This window comes from Aulonocara stuartgranti (assembly GCF_965226115.1).
Source record: "Aulonocara stuartgranti genome assembly, chromosome: 5".
Taxonomy (NCBI): Eukaryota; Metazoa; Chordata; class Actinopteri; order Cichliformes; family Cichlidae; genus Aulonocara; species Aulonocara stuartgranti.
In genome coordinates this window covers 16,593,142-16,607,463 of record NC_138943.1, presented here as the reverse complement: position 1 = coordinate 16,607,463, position 14,322 = coordinate 16,593,142, and the positions used below count along the sequence as shown (strand labels likewise).

The window sequence follows — 14,322 nt, the reverse complement described above, 5'->3', positions numbered from 1 at the left end:
TGACGTGGCGAAAGCGGCGCTTTTCCCTCCTCCTCCTCTCCGCCGAGGACAGAGAAGTATCCCAGGCGGGATTTGTCGCTGTGTTTGAAAGATCCTTCTTTTAGGAAAAAAGACCCCTTTCACATCTCCGCAGCTCATATATTTGTAAAGATTACACAAGTGACACTAGTGATTCGATTTAAATCAAAACGAGGGCGCGCTTACCCTCAGACACAGACAGGCCATCATGAAGCTAACGGACAATGTGCTGCGGAGCTTCAGGGTTGCTAAAGTGTTTCGCGAAAACACAGACAAAATTAATTGCTTCGACTTCAGCTCGAATGGTGAAACGATTATTTCCAGCAGCGACGATGACTCGCTAGTCTTGTATGACTGCCAGGAGGGAAAGTAAGAGCGAGTTCTCCGTATTTTATTTTTTTTTACTTTGCTGTTTTTTGACGTTAGCTATTTGCTATGCTAACTAGCGAGGCCTGTGCTGCACTGCGTTAATGCTCAGCGTAAAATTGTCCGAGTGCAAGCAACATCAAATTAACAATAAATCTGTTAGATTTAGTGTCTGCAGTTATGCACTATATTAGCAAATAAATATATAGTCACATTGCTCGAACCAAACCCTTAACGTTGAAAGGACTGTTCTCAGTATGTGTGTGTTTTTGATGGGTTTGTGTTGATGATCTCTGGTAGGATTTACAGGGTCCGCTTATGTAAATATAATCACCGATAAATGTAAAAGCTCATGACTGAATGACAGAGAAATCCTTCATTGCTAGGAACCGTGTGCCCTTTTGCTGCGTTGTCTTTCTTTTTGTTGGTGGTGTTTTTTGGGAGGGTTTCGTGCAGCAGCTGCTTCATCCCATATTTCCCCTACGGGAGACAGTAAAGTTATTTTGTCTTAAACTGATGCAGTACATAAACACTTAAGATAAAGAGCACAATGCTCAGTTTTAATGAAATGTTTTTGGTGTGTTTCTTCACTGACAAAGGGGTTATTTTAAAAGTCCATATGGTTGTTTGTTTGCAGACCCAAGAGGACTCTCTACAGTAAAAAGTATGGCGTGGATCTGATCAGGTACACACATGCTGCAAACACTGTGGTCTACAGTTCCAACAAAATCGATGGTATGTTGATGCACAAGTGGTTTTTTTTGTTTTTTTTTGTAGTTTTTGCTTGGTAGTGTAGTAGGCTTGAGGGTTTTTTTTATGTAATAAGATGTCTCACATGGTCAAAATAATAACAACAGCAGTGTAGGAGTAAACAAGGAGGCATGTTTGTTGTGCATTTAACATTGAAGTTATCACATTTAAGGTAAGATGATATGTGTTTCGATGGTTGGCGTGGACGGGCTGCTGCATCCAGTTGATGACTGCTGGACTGACTGCTCACTTTGGTCTGAGGTAGTTGTTTGTACAGTTTGAGGGTCTGTGATTCTGCCCAATACAGGAGCTAACTGTACAAGTGACTGCCTTGCCCAAGGTTGAGTCTCCTCATCAGATCGACCTGTAATAAACTTCACGCGTGGAAGACAACATGTTTTGGGTTTTGCTCTTGCTGTCTTGTTTAATGTATAACTTGGCTGTGGGCTTCTCCTCCTTTTTTGATTATGTTTGTCTTTTTCTCCAAGACACTATTCGGTACTTGTCCCTTCATGACAACAAATACATCCGCTACTTTCCGGGGCATAACAAAAGGTGAGAACTGGATTTTATTTTGGTTTGAATTGCAGTGTTACATTCAAGGTTACCCTGTTGTAATTTTTTTTTCTTTTTTGTTTGTTTTGTGACCAGAGTGACATCTCTCTCCATGTCTCCTGTGGATGACACATTTATTTCTGGCTCATTAGATAAAACAATCAGACTGTGGGATCTGCGATCACCCAACTGTCAGGTGAGTATATTTGGTTGTAGTTAGGTGAGCTCCAAATGTTGTTATACCTGTATGCAACCTATTGTTTAATATTGGAGAAGAGCTGTATAACTGACACCGGCTTTATCATGTCACCTTGAAATTTCAGGGTCTGATGCACCTGCAGGGAAAGCCAGTTTGCTCATTTGACCCAGAGGGTCTGATTTTTGCTGCTGGAATAAATTCAGAAATGGTTAAACTTTATGATTTGCGGTCGTTTGATAAGGTAAGAGGCATTAATTCATTAGAGACTTTTTTTTTTTTGTTTTGTTTCGTTTTTTATTGGGGGGAAAAGTACTGAGTGGTCACCTATCGTCCACAGGGTCCATTTGCAACCTTTAAGCTTCAGTATGATCGAACATGTGAGTGGACAGGACTGAAGTTTAGCAATGATGGAAAGCTCATTCTTCTCTCTACTAATGGTGGAGCTCTGCGCATCTTAGATGCTTTTAAGGGTGCTGTGCTTCACTCCTTTGGGGTAAGAGACAAGTTATTACAACACAAAAAATTACTGGATAAAATAAAGCTCAAGTGTTTAAATGTGAAAAATAAAAACCAATCCAGTAAAATGGATTCAACATGTATAACTGAATATACTGTTCATGTACACTCAGGGTTACAACAACAGTAAAGGTGTAACACTGGAGGCTTCATTCACTCCTGATTCTCAGTTTGTTATGATAGGTAAGTTAAGATGACCGCTTCTGTCTTGCCTTAATGTTTAGAATAAAATCTTTTATTGCATATATTTGTTAGTTTGATTTATATGTAAGTAGCATGTAAATAAGCAAATTAACAGATGTACAGAAACGTACCCCTGAAGTCTGTTAACGATACATGGCGCACATTCTGCATTTTGAACACCAGATTTACTAACAGGTTGCACCAGTGCAAACTTGATTTTTTTTTTCTTTTCTTATTGTCAGTACTTTTAGTATTAACGTTTTTTTAACCTTATTGCATATGTATTTGTAGAATTAGTAGAATACTGAATTGCGTAAACCAATCGAATAATGTTTTCGACATGCAGTTTACCACTCATTGCCTTGAATACTTAACACCATAATAAAAGCTTGTTTGTTTTTGTTTTTATGCAGCTGGAATTATTATTACAAATAGATGGGGCAACTTATTTTTAATAGAGAGACACCTGTGTACAAAAAACATATATAACACATTTTATTTAATAGTGCCTTTATTACTGTAGTAATCCACTCTTTTATAACTGGGGAAAAAATCCTTGATGTCATAATGACACTATCACAATATCAGCACACACCCAAAGCTGACTCTGCATTCTATTTACCTCGAAAGTCAGATGTCATAGCTGGGAGTGATTTCACTCTCGAGATTCTAGGAAAAGTGAGGAAAAGCAGGTTTTGTGCCCTGGCAAGGTAGAGCCATTCATGCATGACAAGCAGCACTGCACAGTGCGTGGTGTATTTCCACTTAAAAATACCACCACAGCACTTTCATGGATGGTGTCCAGTCGGTGGTTTGCAGATAGCTTATTTAGCGAGTCACAAATACACAACAGTGACAGTTAAGATCACAAGTTTTACATTTTTACTTCTTGCATTCACTGTTGCTGAGTCAGGTTGGTGATTGATCTGCTTGCTCTGACATTATTGAGTTTAATCATAAAAAAATTTAAAAAGTAATTATTGTCAACTTTAGAGGACACAGGTATCGTGGGGATCACAGGAAAGACAAGAGTTTATTGTTTCAAACAGGACCTTAGAATTTTTCTTATATGAAGAAATAAGATTAGGAAAATATTCCAGCCAAAGTTTTCTTAGGTGGAGCCTGTGAACCTCGAGGTTAGTGGATTTCCACAGCCGTTCTACCTTACGACAGTTTCTTTTGGATTTACGAATTGATTCATTTATCCATGAAGTGAGTTTTGTTAGTGGTATGAAGGCAGGTTTTATTGGTGCTGCTATTTTAAGAATAACTGAGCAATGATTATTAAAACATGTAGCAACATCAGGGCAATCCCTCAGCAAAGATGGATTAAACAAATGAGAGAACTTCTGAGCAACATCCTGAGTAATAACTGGCTTTACGATTCTACATTTAACTGGTGTTGGGTCCAAAGGAAAACTAAGGTTTAAAAAATGCACAGCAATAAACAATCAAATGAATATCATTAACACATAAATTACTGATATTAAGGCCAAGAGAGAAAACAACATCCAAGGTGTGACCTTTTGTATGTGGGGGACCAGAGACATGTTGAATGAAATTAAGCATTAGTAATGGATAGAGTTAGAACACACTTGGACTTAAAACATTAATATATAATATACAGCATCATGAGTTTGTGTGTGTCTGATATCAATTGCTAATGAGGATCATCATGAAAGATTAATTGATCAGGAAAGAAATAATTACCTGTGATATTTACAATCAACAGACTTCAAGGTGGTGGTTGTGGGGCACACGTATAAACACTAACACCATAACCAAAAGTGTAGGTTCTATACTGATCTCACTCAGGACTAGCAGAACAGAAATGAGATTTGATTTTGCACTAAAATCCACCTTAAATGAAATTAAGACAATTGTTAAAACAGTGTGAGATCATAGGAGACAGGCTGAACATTTATCACATTTCTGCACACCTGTTTCAGGCTCCGAGGACGGAAAGATCCACGTGTGGAACGCCGAGAGTGGAATGAAGGTGGCTTTGTTAGACGGGAAGCACACGGGCCCGATTACCTGCCTGCAGTTCAATCCGAAGTTCATGACGTTTGCAAGCGCATGCTCTAACATGGTCAGTGGAAGCAGCAATGTGGGCTTAGTTGAAAAGACAACAGCCCAGAGAATGTAGCTCTGCTTGGTCTTAATTTTTATGCTGGGGTTGAACTGTGGGATAGTTACCAGTATCCATTTATTTAAAAGAAATTAAAAAAAAATAAAAGCCTGTTTATTCTTTTGTACTGCTGGCATGCAAACGGCTTCATATTGATGAAATGTAACCAGAATTGTTCATATTTAATCTTTCAGGCATTCTGGCTCCCCACCATTGATGAATGATGACGGGAAGCAGAGTAACCAGCAGGGGTCATCGCAGTCAGCTCCGTATGGACCTGTGTGAAAAATGAGATGAAATTTGTAAATAATGACTTTACAGAAATGATCAGTTGTGCATTCTTTTTTTTATAAATGTTTTTCTATTTAACATTAAAGAGTTTCTAAGAAGTTTGTTTTTGGTTTTTGTGTCTGTGATTTTGAAATGAGTTGGATTTTTAGAATGGGAGGGTTCCTCAATCACTGCCTACTTTATTAGGTAGTACCAGGTTGGAGCCCCTTATTGCCTTCAGAGCAACCTTAACTCTTTATTGCATCAATTCAACAAGGTGCTGAAAACAGTATCAGTAGAGATTTGGGTTCATATTACAAAGACGGCGTCACACAGTTGGAGCACATTTGTCTGCACCACATCCTAAAGGTGTGGAGGCCAGTTTAAACCAGTTTGAGATGATCTGAGCTTTGTGACACAGTGTGTTATAATCATGGAGGCAGCTATCATAAGATGTGGTCACAAAGGGGTTGACATTGTGTAGCAGCAATACTTAATCGGGCTGTGGTGGAGGGGCACTACCAGGAGCCTTAAGCACCAGGAAACATTTCGTAGTCTTTACACAGATGGCTGTAGGCCATCTGCTTCAAGGTTTGAAGGTGATGTGTTCAGACATGCTCTTCTGCATACCTTGGTTGTATTGAGTTACTGTTGGCCGTCCTGCCAGCTGAAATCATTCTGGTCCTTCACCTCAAGTATCTATGAGGCCTGTCGTTTTTGTTTGTTTTGTATTAGAGATGGCTGTGTGGGAAAACCAGCCTGTCTGCCACCAACAACAACAAAACTACAATCAGTCTCTTAAAATCACGTTTCTTATGCATTCTGATGCTCACTGTAATCTGCATCAGGTCGTCCTCACCAAGTCTATGTGCCTAAATGCATTGACTGGCTCATTAGAAAGTTTTGTAAATGATCATTTGAGCAGGTGTACCAGTCATGGCTGGATGAGTGTATTAAGATATATATTTACAAAAGTATGACTTTAAACTCAATTAACGAGGGTTTTCTTTGGCGTGTTTGTCCAGAAGGACAGTTCAAATAGACACAAGGAAAATTAGTTGAATTTGATCGTTTTCAATCACAATATATTTTATGAGGTGTTTTATGATGTTTGCACACCGTACTGACAGAATTTGAGCTAGTGCGGGGCTGGGTTTTTATTTTTGTTTCAACTTTGAATTGAGATTGACTTTCAGGTGTAATGTGATGTAGCACAAACAGCTGGAGATATTTTTAGCCTCGACTTGTCAGATTTAAAATATGTTTCTCAGACTAGGAGAGTGCTGTTGGCGTGACCAGGTATTTAGAGCTACAAAAACATCTTTCACAATCTGAGACATTAATGGGCAGTTTTTCACACCGTAACTCAAATTGTTTATAATATTTTGTTGTTTTTGTGTTAAATTCTACTAATAGGTATAGCATTGGTATGGTTCAGTCCCACATGTGTTAATGGTAAAACAACAGCATCCTACACAGTCCTGCGTTGTGACCGATAATTTGCCCGCAGCAGTAAATATTTACCTTTTTCTTTGTAAAGATAACTTCTTCAGTCATTCAGAAGTTGGTAATCAGGTCTGGAGGTCATGCTCTCTTGCTCCACTGCTTGGTCTTGGTGTGTGGTGGGCTGTTCACAGGCCGTAGCTACTCAGTGGGAGCTAAATTTAGGAGAGGTGATCAGGTTCTCTCTCTCTCTGTGCACATGATACTGTCCTAGTTACTTGAGCAATGTCCCTTCTCATACTGTCGCACACTTTCAACAAACCCAGACGCACAGTGATCCTCTTCTTCAGGAGCTCTGTCCTCGTACTCATCGATCAAGCGAAGGACGCGTACACGCCGGACTTTGGTTGGACTTGAATAATTTCGGCCTGGCCCTGTGGAGCTTTCACTTCTGTCTCCTGCTTCTGTGTCTTCATCCTACAGCCAGCCCCTGGCGGGAGAAAAACACAGCTGACCCGCCATGTTTCTTGCACTTGTGGTGACACCAGAGTTGAGGCAGTTCTTGGCCAGGGCAAGAGGTGGAACAGTGCGCCTCATCAAGGTGCGCATCCAAGACGGTGAGTGACCAAGGACAGTGTAGAATGGAGATGCCGAAAATAAAAACCTTGTTTTTGTGTCTCTTTGAACACACCAAAACTCTTCTTCTGTCTCCTTTGAAACTGAGCTACAGACGCAACTAAGATTTCTTCTTCTTTCATAAACAAATTGTTAGTTCTATTTAATGTTTAAAAATGTAAATCGCAGTATTCTGAAGCCTGAGGTGATGCTTTTTAGCTGCTCTGGTTTGTCTGAAAACCAGCTAAACTGAGATGAAGCACAGGATGATTTTAGTTGGAGAAAGTCATGGAAAGAAAAATGTAAGCAGTTGATCATTTGTCTTATTGCTAGAGGGCTAGATCATTGACGTCTGTTTGTGACCACTAATCATAAGTTATCTCCCTGATCATCTATGAACAGCTACACTTTGTTTCCTGTAAAGGACTCCCTTTTTTTTTCTTAGAGGCCAGGAGGGTCGACGAGCCTGAAAACATTTGAGCAGGACTTTTAGAATTACCCTGAAATCGGCAGTAAATGTGTTCCTAACAACCTTCTGGGTTTTTCATAGCTGATGATGGTTTCTCAGATCTTCAAGTCATCTGTGGATGAAAGCAAAAAACAAAGTTGGGAATTGCAACACTCCGTGTCTGACGTCTAGGAAAAGCAGACTGTTGGCAGCTGTTGTGTGACAGCAGTCACTCAGCGTGTCAGCTGAGCAGCTTGTGGAAACAGTCAGTTTGGCAATAGGTGTCCGGGTGGCTGATTATGGAGGCAGACAGAAATGTTCATGATGTGTTTACGCCTTGTTTTTGGTATCTGATCAATGCCACGCTGTAATTTGATTCAAGGTGAATGCATTCTGGGCCTTTTTTTTCAGGGGGGGGGGGCTATCTTTGTGGACTGTGCCTATCACGTTGAATATTTGGAAGGACACAGATGGACAGACTCAGCAGAAGGGCGTCAGGCCTGTTTTACTTCCCGACTAAAGCGTTTGGATGACTCCGTGTGCTATTTTGGAGTGACGTGACACGGTTGCACACTGCTGCAGTAACCATGTCACCGGTCTCCTCTCGTGTTTGTTCCAATGTCAAAAAGAGAAAGACGATCATTCAAGCTGATTTCATCACTGCTGCCTCAGGAGGGCACACGGTCGTGTCCTCTGTAGTAGTGGTGGAGTCTAACCAGTGACTAGAAAAGACGAGGCCCTCCACCTACGAGTGGATAGTTTAAATGCAGTTTTATACTAATATGGATCTGGGGAGATGGGAGAGACTGGCTGATGGAAAATATGTGCGTGCAGAGCTGGAATGCTTTACAGCTCAGAATAGCAGCATGCCCCCAGAGACAGTCAGGAAATCCCCCTGCACCCCTGAGAAACATCAGACTTTGGGTTAATGTGTGCGTTTCAGAGTGTTTGTCACTGCTACGGACAGATTTAACCCGCTATCGTTGTGTCAGTCAGAAATGAAGCCAGAGATATTTTTAGCACGCCGTTGCTCTTCTTGTTCTTTCTCCATAGCAGTTGGGGCTCTCAGAATCACAATAGTCATGTGGCTTTATATAGGATGAAGTTATTTAGTCCGCATTATTCCCACATCCAAGTTTTGTATCGGAAATTGCTGATTTTCTGTAATATGACCATTCTAACCATCTTAGGAAGGAAATAATGAGCGTGTTTCTCACGGTTTTCTCTTTCTGATGATAGTGGATGGCTTCAGAGAGCACATTTCTGAAATTTTACAGACCAAACCATTAATCTTTTCAGTTTAAGTTCTGTCTTTCTTCACATGCTTTAGTTGTTTATAAAAAAAAAAAAGCGCTCTAGCTCTTTGAAAATGAGAGAGACGTGATTGGAAATGTAAGAAGCTATTCATCTCTAAGAAATTTTATAGCAATTGTTACACAGACCTGAAAATGAGTTGTGTTTCAGAAATGTTGGAAAGTAGCGAAAGAGTACACATTTGGTCAGATGTAACGTTTCTCATGTGCTATAAATAGAGAGGCACCTTCTGCTGTAGCATGCTGCTGAATAATTAGCCAGCAACAAGTGAGGTCAACTTCACCCTCTTGCTTTATAATCACAAACAAGAATCCTTCGTGTAAATTTACTGTGAGTGTGGACTACAGCGTCTGAATGTGCTGTGTGAAGGCCGTGCTGAGGTATGTGATGAGTAGTGGTCGGATTTTCAGAGCAGCTGGTGCTGGGGGCCTACAGAGAGCCAGAGAAGAGCTGGGACCAGGATTATGATCGCTTTCTGCTTCCTCTCCTCGATGACCAGGAGCCCTGCTACATCCTGTACCGCCTAGACTCCCAGAATGCACTGGGCTACGAGTGGGTCTTTATTTCGTGGTCTCCAGACCAGTCTCCAGTAAGAAATACCAGTTTTCTTTATTCTGTGCCAAAAAAATAAGCCACGTGAACACAGAGTTGCTGAGCTTTTATGAGAGGATGTATTGCTCCGGGTAGAGGGTAGTGACAGACTGAAGCAGAGGTCACAACATCCTTTTAACTTAAATTTTGATATTGATCCGATACCATGCATCAATTCTATCATGCTAGTATCAATACCAGCACTGGTATCAATACTGTTGATATTTGGATCTATTCCGCCACCTCTAAAAATGAACCCCAATGACCTGAATAATTCCATATAGACATTTGAAGCATACTATTAGGCCTTTATTAAACATGAAACACAGCTAAGTTTAATAAAGTGAAACACAATTTAAAAAAACTTTATTTACAAAAAAAGATGCCTAATTTGTGAAAGGCTATCTCAGTGCTAGGAGATCCTAGCAATAAATGAATAGATCCTCATCTCCATTAAACTAACTCTGCACTGTCTGTGATCATTCTTGCTTATTTATGTGGGCCCACCACTTTAACATAAACTCCACACTTTCAGATTTTAAAGCTGGCACATTCATTTCCCTCTCTGACGGCTGCAGGTGAAACAAAAGATGTTATATGCTGCCACGCGGGCCACAGTGAAGAAGGAGTTTGGCGGTGGCCACATCAAATACGAGCTATTTGGCACAACCGAAGTGAGGACCAGCTAAATTTATACCTTTCCGATGACATGTTTTGGCAGCTTCCTGTAAAAGACTTGCTTGTTGTGCTTTCAACACTAGGAGGACATCTGCTTGCTGGGCTACCAGCACCACGTGTCATCCTGCTCAGCTCCTGCCCCGCTCACATTAGCTGAGCAGGAGCTCCAGAGGATCAAAATTACAGAGGTAAAAGGTCAACAAGCTTTCAGGCGTACTGTCGTTATTGCAACACAGCTTTGCATGTGAGCTGCTTCTTCTGAAACATGAGCTACAGACTGGTTGTTTCATACATTGAACTTATAACTGTTGTGGTTGTCTTTTCAGGGCCGGGTTAAACAGGTATGTGGATGAACTCTGCTGTAATACTGAATGAATGTGATCCAGTGGTCATACCAACTTATCCTTTTTGCAAAAGTCCTGCAGCCACAGAAAGTGTTGCTATTGAACATATTGAACACTTTGAGAATTTTGTTTTCCAGAAGCTTGAAAACACAGATGCCCCTCTGCTTGCTGCCCTCTGCAGGTGACGACAGAGATCAGCGTTGAGAGTAAGCACCAGACTCTTCAGGGCCTCGCGTTTCCCTTACAGGATGCAGCCAAAAGAGCCCTACAGCAGCTCGCCCAAAAACGCATCAACTACGTGCAGCTGGTGAGCCAACTTTAGCTCATATTTCAGAGTTCCTTAAAAACTAATATGAGGAGTGGTCTTTTAGCGTGCATTTGTTCGCTGTGTTTCAGAGGCTGGATGTAGAGAAGGAGACAATTGAGCTGGTCCACTCTAACCCGACAGAAACTCGAGATTTGCCCTGCAGAGTTCCCAGAGACACTCCCAGATACCACTTCTTCCTTTACAAACACTCCCATGAAGGGGACTACCTGGAATCTGTCGGTATGATACTGATCCTTGCACTCTGATAATCCTCCTGCATTTTGTTTCTGTGGAAAGACAGCTGTACACTCACTGGCACTGACACCACATTTATTGTGGATATTTATTGAAAGCTTTTGATATTACGATTTAAAACAAAGCTACACTGTGTACAAAGACTGTGAGCAGTGCGACCAAATACCAATTCTATTTGTGGAGGCTATACACTTTAATGAATCTTAAATGTGTATTTATTAACTCTCATAATGTTTCCCTGTCTCCAGTGTTCATATATTCCATGCCAGGCTACAGCTGCAGCATTAAGGAGCGGATGCTGTACTCCAGCTGCAAGAGCAGACTATTAGAGGAAGTGGAGAAAGATTACCATTTGGAAATCGCTAAAAAGGTATAACAGATGGATAGATATGGGTCTGGTGGGTTGGTATATTAGATAACATTGTTTCATAATGGGTTGTAGCTACTGCTAAGATCATGTCATCGTGATCATTGTTTTTGAGTCTGGTGGTTTTAGACGCAGCGTGTTTACTTCATTTTAAATCTTACTGGTACACATACATGCAGGATTTAGGATTTATTCAGCTGAATTATCTCATAACTGTTAAAAAATAAAGTATACTGAAGCAGTAATTTTCTTTAAGATGACAAGACTTTACCACCTCTGGGGCCTCTGAAGTCCTGACTACAGTATTGATGGAATTTCTAAGACTTCAAGCTGAAATATCTTTAATGAACTTCTGAATACAGCCCGTTTTTGGGGGGTGGGGCTATTTTTTGCAGTTGGAGATCGACGATGGAGATGAACTGACGGCCGACTTTCTGTACGATGAGGTCCATCCTAAGCAGCACACCCACAAACAGGCTTTTGCTAAGCCCCGAGGCCCTGCAGGAAAAAGGGGACACAAGCGGCTTATTAAGGGGACAGAAGAGGCCGTGCAGGACAGCTAGTTCTGTCTGCAGATCCTGGACTTCCCCTCTCTTCCTCCAGACCCATTAACACCTCATTAGGACACAGTGATGCCTTTCCTCTACCGTCTGTGCGTTGAAACAATTGTGATACACAGAAAATTTGTTTTTAGTGGAAATGTTCTGATGAATTATCTTGACTGTGCCTCTCTGGATCAGTTTACTACAGACAAAGAGCATTCAGAAAGATAGATAGTGATTTTATTTTTATTTTTAAAGCAAATCTGTTCTTGAATAATATGAAATAACTCTGCCGTTTACAATATGATACAAAAGGACTGAATTAGAAATGCATGGGGAAATGTTTCAGACGTCATCTTGCCTCCAGTACAAGTTTTGTATCAACCGTGTTTGTAAGAACAGTCATAATTAAAAAGAGAAAAAAAAAGTGACATGAAAAGAAATTCAAAATAAAATTTTGTTTATACTGTGCTATTGTTTACACTTCAGGGTATTTCCACTCAGCACTTTTCAGTGAAGAGAAGTCAAGCTCCGGCTTTTGAAAGACCTCACTGTGTCGCGTTAACTAGATAAAAATCAGTTCAGCCTGAGCGCTGGCCTGTGGATTCATACCATACAAATCTGCATCCAAGGCCCGCCGTGAACAGTTTCTTCATAATCCTCTTCCGCTGTGTCTTCCACACTATTCCACAAAACACAATGCTACTTTATCCCATTTACTACATTGTTTATATTGTTACATTGTTACTCCTGAGTGGAATGGCTATTCTAATATAGGTCAAGTTTTCTAGTAACAGAATTTACCCTAATGAGTGGATGTAGTGCCTTTGATCATACTTTCACTACTATGAGCATCAGCATGACTTACAAGCAAAGGGTGCTGCTGTTTAACAGGTGCGTGTGTGTAATGCTTATTTAGGGCAATCTTGCAAATAATTAACTACAGCTGAGGAAAATGTCATTAGTTTTTGTAGCAATAAAAAAAACTTTGAGACTAAAGATACTTAAAGGAACGCTGACTTGCCGCACTCCAAACTGTTCACGCATTTTAGACAAATTCCCAAAAGCCAGCGTCGTGGTGTCGCAGGAGGAAAAAGTCCAGCAGACGTTAAGGTTCTTCAGCCTGGATTGAAGCAGTGGGCGGACTGACCGACCAACCTCTCACTGCCATCCAACTTACCTACACCAAAGCACTGCTAATGTCTTTAAAACATTGCATCAGCATAGTCATGGACATGATTTAGTTTTAATGAAGCCAGCCTTGTGTTTTCTCCAGTGTAACACATTATCACATTTATTTGGAGAAAGAAAGAAAAATCCACAAAAATAATGCCACAGCTTTGGTCAGTTAAATCTACTAAATCAAACAGTTAAAAAAACAAAGCAAACAATTTCTCTAGTCAGTGCCTGCCAGCAGTTCTTTTCAGGACTGTTTCTCTGAACAAATGTGGATGCTCAAGGTTTTTTTTTTCTCCCAACGCAGCACGGATGAATTTATGTTGCTGATTCCAGGCAAAGCTTTTCTCAGAATCCTTTTGAGCCTTCTTTTCTTCAGTTGAGCGCAGGACAACAGTTATTCATTGTTTCCGAGACATCTCTCAACTACTAAATCATTGCAAGTTCTGGGTATGCGGCGCGTTTTCTAGTGGTGGAAGTATAATCAAGTACATTTACTCAAACAATGGACTGCAGTACAAAGTTTAGGTATTTCAACTTTTAGCCCACCACATCCCAGAGGGGGAATACAGTGCTGTTATTTGATTGCACTTACGTGGCAGTCGTAGTTCTTTTAAAAATAAAGATTTTCACCAAAAAAACATGTAAAGAACTTGTGAAGTTTTATGTTTTTTGTGAAAAGATGTTTTACAATTAGAGCTGACAGGATTATGCGATGAATAAATCAGTCAATAACTGTGAAAATTTAAGAAATGAGGGAAGTTATCCGTTTTCTTTTCAGAATGCAAGACTAGACAATCATGTTTAATGGAACTGAATGTGGAAGAAAAAGGAGCTCAACTTTAACAAACTACACTGAAAAATCTGGCTTTTACACACCTGCATGAGTCATGTATGCTCCTGAGATCCTTCATCGTCATATGGAGGCATTAAATGCAGGCTTTTCGCACCTTACACTTCATTCTGCTCAATAAAGCCTTTTAAACTTAGTTAAATGGTGCTGACTTAATTACGAGGACATACTTTCAAAAATAATGATGCTTAGGTTTTTTTCTTTTTTTATAACCCAAATAGCTGGGATATATTGAAAATGCAAACCAAACCAGAGCTGGGGTTTCATGAGGATAGGATACTATAAAGGTCACTGGGATATTTTCCACATCAAGCACATTTCAGTGCTTGTGCATTGTGACAATGTGTGTAGTCAGATAACATTTTTATGGCCTGATATTACTTCATATTAAGGACCTGAGC

At 40.4% G+C, this 14,322-nt stretch overlaps 2 protein-coding genes across 2 annotated transcripts; both read left to right on the top strand.

Annotated features, from left to right (window-relative positions):
- Positions 1 to 17: 17 nt before the first annotated feature.
- Positions 18 to 5,107, top strand: wdr82 (WD repeat domain 82). Its single transcript, XM_082533844.1, has 9 exons — positions 18 to 387; positions 1,022 to 1,119; positions 1,623 to 1,689; positions 1,786 to 1,885; positions 2,013 to 2,129; positions 2,226 to 2,381; positions 2,518 to 2,587; positions 4,537 to 4,679; positions 4,913 to 5,107. The coding sequence occupies exons 1-9, from the start codon at positions 227 to 229 to the stop codon at positions 4,940 to 4,942; spliced, it is 942 nt and encodes a 313-aa protein (XP_082389970.1). The 5' UTR covers positions 18 to 226; the 3' UTR covers positions 4,943 to 5,107.
- A 1,586-nt stretch (positions 5,108 to 6,693) lies between these two features.
- twf2 (twinfilin actin binding protein 2) lies at positions 6,694 to 12,363 on the top strand. Its single transcript, XM_082533007.1, has 9 exons — positions 6,694 to 7,048; positions 9,219 to 9,397; positions 9,978 to 10,073; positions 10,161 to 10,265; positions 10,404 to 10,418; positions 10,603 to 10,728; positions 10,818 to 10,968; positions 11,232 to 11,353; positions 11,746 to 12,363. The coding sequence occupies exons 1-9, from the start codon at positions 6,952 to 6,954 to the stop codon at positions 11,911 to 11,913; spliced, it is 1,059 nt and encodes a 352-aa protein (XP_082389133.1). The 5' UTR covers positions 6,694 to 6,951; the 3' UTR covers positions 11,914 to 12,363.
- The last annotated feature ends 1,959 nt before the right edge of the window (positions 12,364 to 14,322 follow it).